Source organism: Anneissia japonica, unplaced genomic scaffold (genome assembly GCF_011630105.1).
Source record: "Anneissia japonica isolate Jap-2015-1 unplaced genomic scaffold, ASM1163010v1 scaffold11402_len470986_cov188, whole genome shotgun sequence".
Taxonomy (NCBI): Eukaryota; Metazoa; Echinodermata; class Crinoidea; order Comatulida; family Comatulidae; genus Anneissia; species Anneissia japonica.
In genome coordinates this window covers 311,711-313,146 of record NW_022754099.1, presented here as the reverse complement: position 1 = coordinate 313,146, position 1,436 = coordinate 311,711, and the positions used below count along the sequence as shown (strand labels likewise).

At 34.3% G+C, this 1,436-nt stretch overlaps 1 protein-coding gene across 5 annotated transcripts in view; it reads right to left on the bottom strand.

Moving 5' to 3' along the window:
* The window catches only part of LOC117123108, a 13,919-nt gene extending 12,483 nt beyond the window's left edge, over positions 1 to 1,436 (bottom strand). For 2 of the 5 annotated variants that reach the window (XM_033268942.1, XM_033268948.1), the window contains exons 1-2: positions 1,016 to 1,170; positions 233 to 423 (exon numbers count right to left, since the gene is read on the bottom strand). In XM_033268942.1, coding sequence (XP_033124833.1) covers positions 233 to 423; positions 1,016 to 1,023 — 199 coding nt within the window. In that variant the 5' untranslated portion in view covers positions 1,024 to 1,170. Of the gene's footprint in view, positions 1 to 232; positions 424 to 861; positions 876 to 1,015; positions 1,171 to 1,195 lie in introns of those variants that run through there. The other 3 variants (XM_033268945.1, XM_033268944.1, XM_033268946.1) reach the window with 3 other exon arrangements.

Sequence of the window (1,436 nt, the reverse complement as noted above, 5' to 3'; positions counted from 1 at the left end):
GCCTATCACATCATTTGATGTTGATGCACTATATTTTATATTTATATTTACTATAATTTCATTATGTATTTATATATTTAACTATTATTAATATATCACTATAATTTGTTTATATTTTCAAAAATTGGCATCATGAAAGCTTGGAAATTTTTATTGTGAAAAGATCTTGTTTTATATTTATTTAATTTATTAATTTAATTCAAAAAAATTCCTAATATCTGCGTTATCTCACCAGTGTTTTCGGCATCTTTTAGAGCAGATTTCATGGCTTTTTTGACTCCGGTCGTCACATCATTTGTTGTATGTTCCTTTGCTGATCCCAGTATGCGGTCACCGTACAAGACGACAGCATCTGTATTAGTTCCTCCAACGTCTACTCCAATGACACACTTATCAAAGTCTAGCCCACTCATTCTGTCAATTCTACATTATAATCAACAAAATTATGGCTTTTGTTACTTACATAATTTATTATGAGCAACCTTAAAGATTCTCTTTTCAGACCAAGCAAAAAAAAAAAAAATAAGTACACTGTTGTAGAATGGTATCTACCATGAGATTAACTGATTACCTCTGTAAAGAGGTCAAGGGACAATGGCTTACATTTGCACCATGAGTTATTCATTTAAACTCCATGCTTGTAATGTGTGTGCAGTGCTACAGCTCAGAGATTTGAGAACAGGTTGTAAAAATCACTGAAATTCAATGTAAAACAAATCTAATTACAGTAGTATATAAAGGTGAGCATGGGTAGCAAGGCTTCCAAAATCCCCCAAAAAAAATTGTGAACCCCCCCCCCCCACCACACCCAGGTGTCTACCCACTGGAAAAACCTGGTGAGAAGAAAATTCATTCTATTACCTGCTTCACCAAGGACTCCCAGCAAACAATTGTTTTGTTGCCTCAAGTAAATTTATAGCATAATCAAACAAAATGTTCATATATCAGTACTGAACTGTACAGTCATGCTTTTATAGTCAGCCTCCTTGATTTTTTTTAAAATAATTGTACTTACTTATTCATGCCAAGTTCAATTGTCCTGATAAGGTGCTCAGCTATTTGCACAACTTTACAAAATGAGCTGATATGTTATCCATTGCACACCTCACTACAGTGATTATGAGGCTCAAAATTTAAGTAGGGTATGTAATATCTACTGAGCAAACAGCCAAATAACAGGAAGCTAGGTACTTACCTCTTAAGCAGCAAATCAAAAGCTAAGTTCCACTTGACCCACAAGGCCCTTACCTAGGCCACTGGATTTACTGTCTTTTGCAATACGGCAGTGTCAATAATACTGAGAACTTTAATTTATTTTCATAATATCATTTTAAGTAGGCAACTAGGAACACATTGACACCAGCTAATGTACCATACCAATATTATCCAAATTTCCTGGTTGCACTTTAAACATGCTTCACTAAATTCTTGGGACG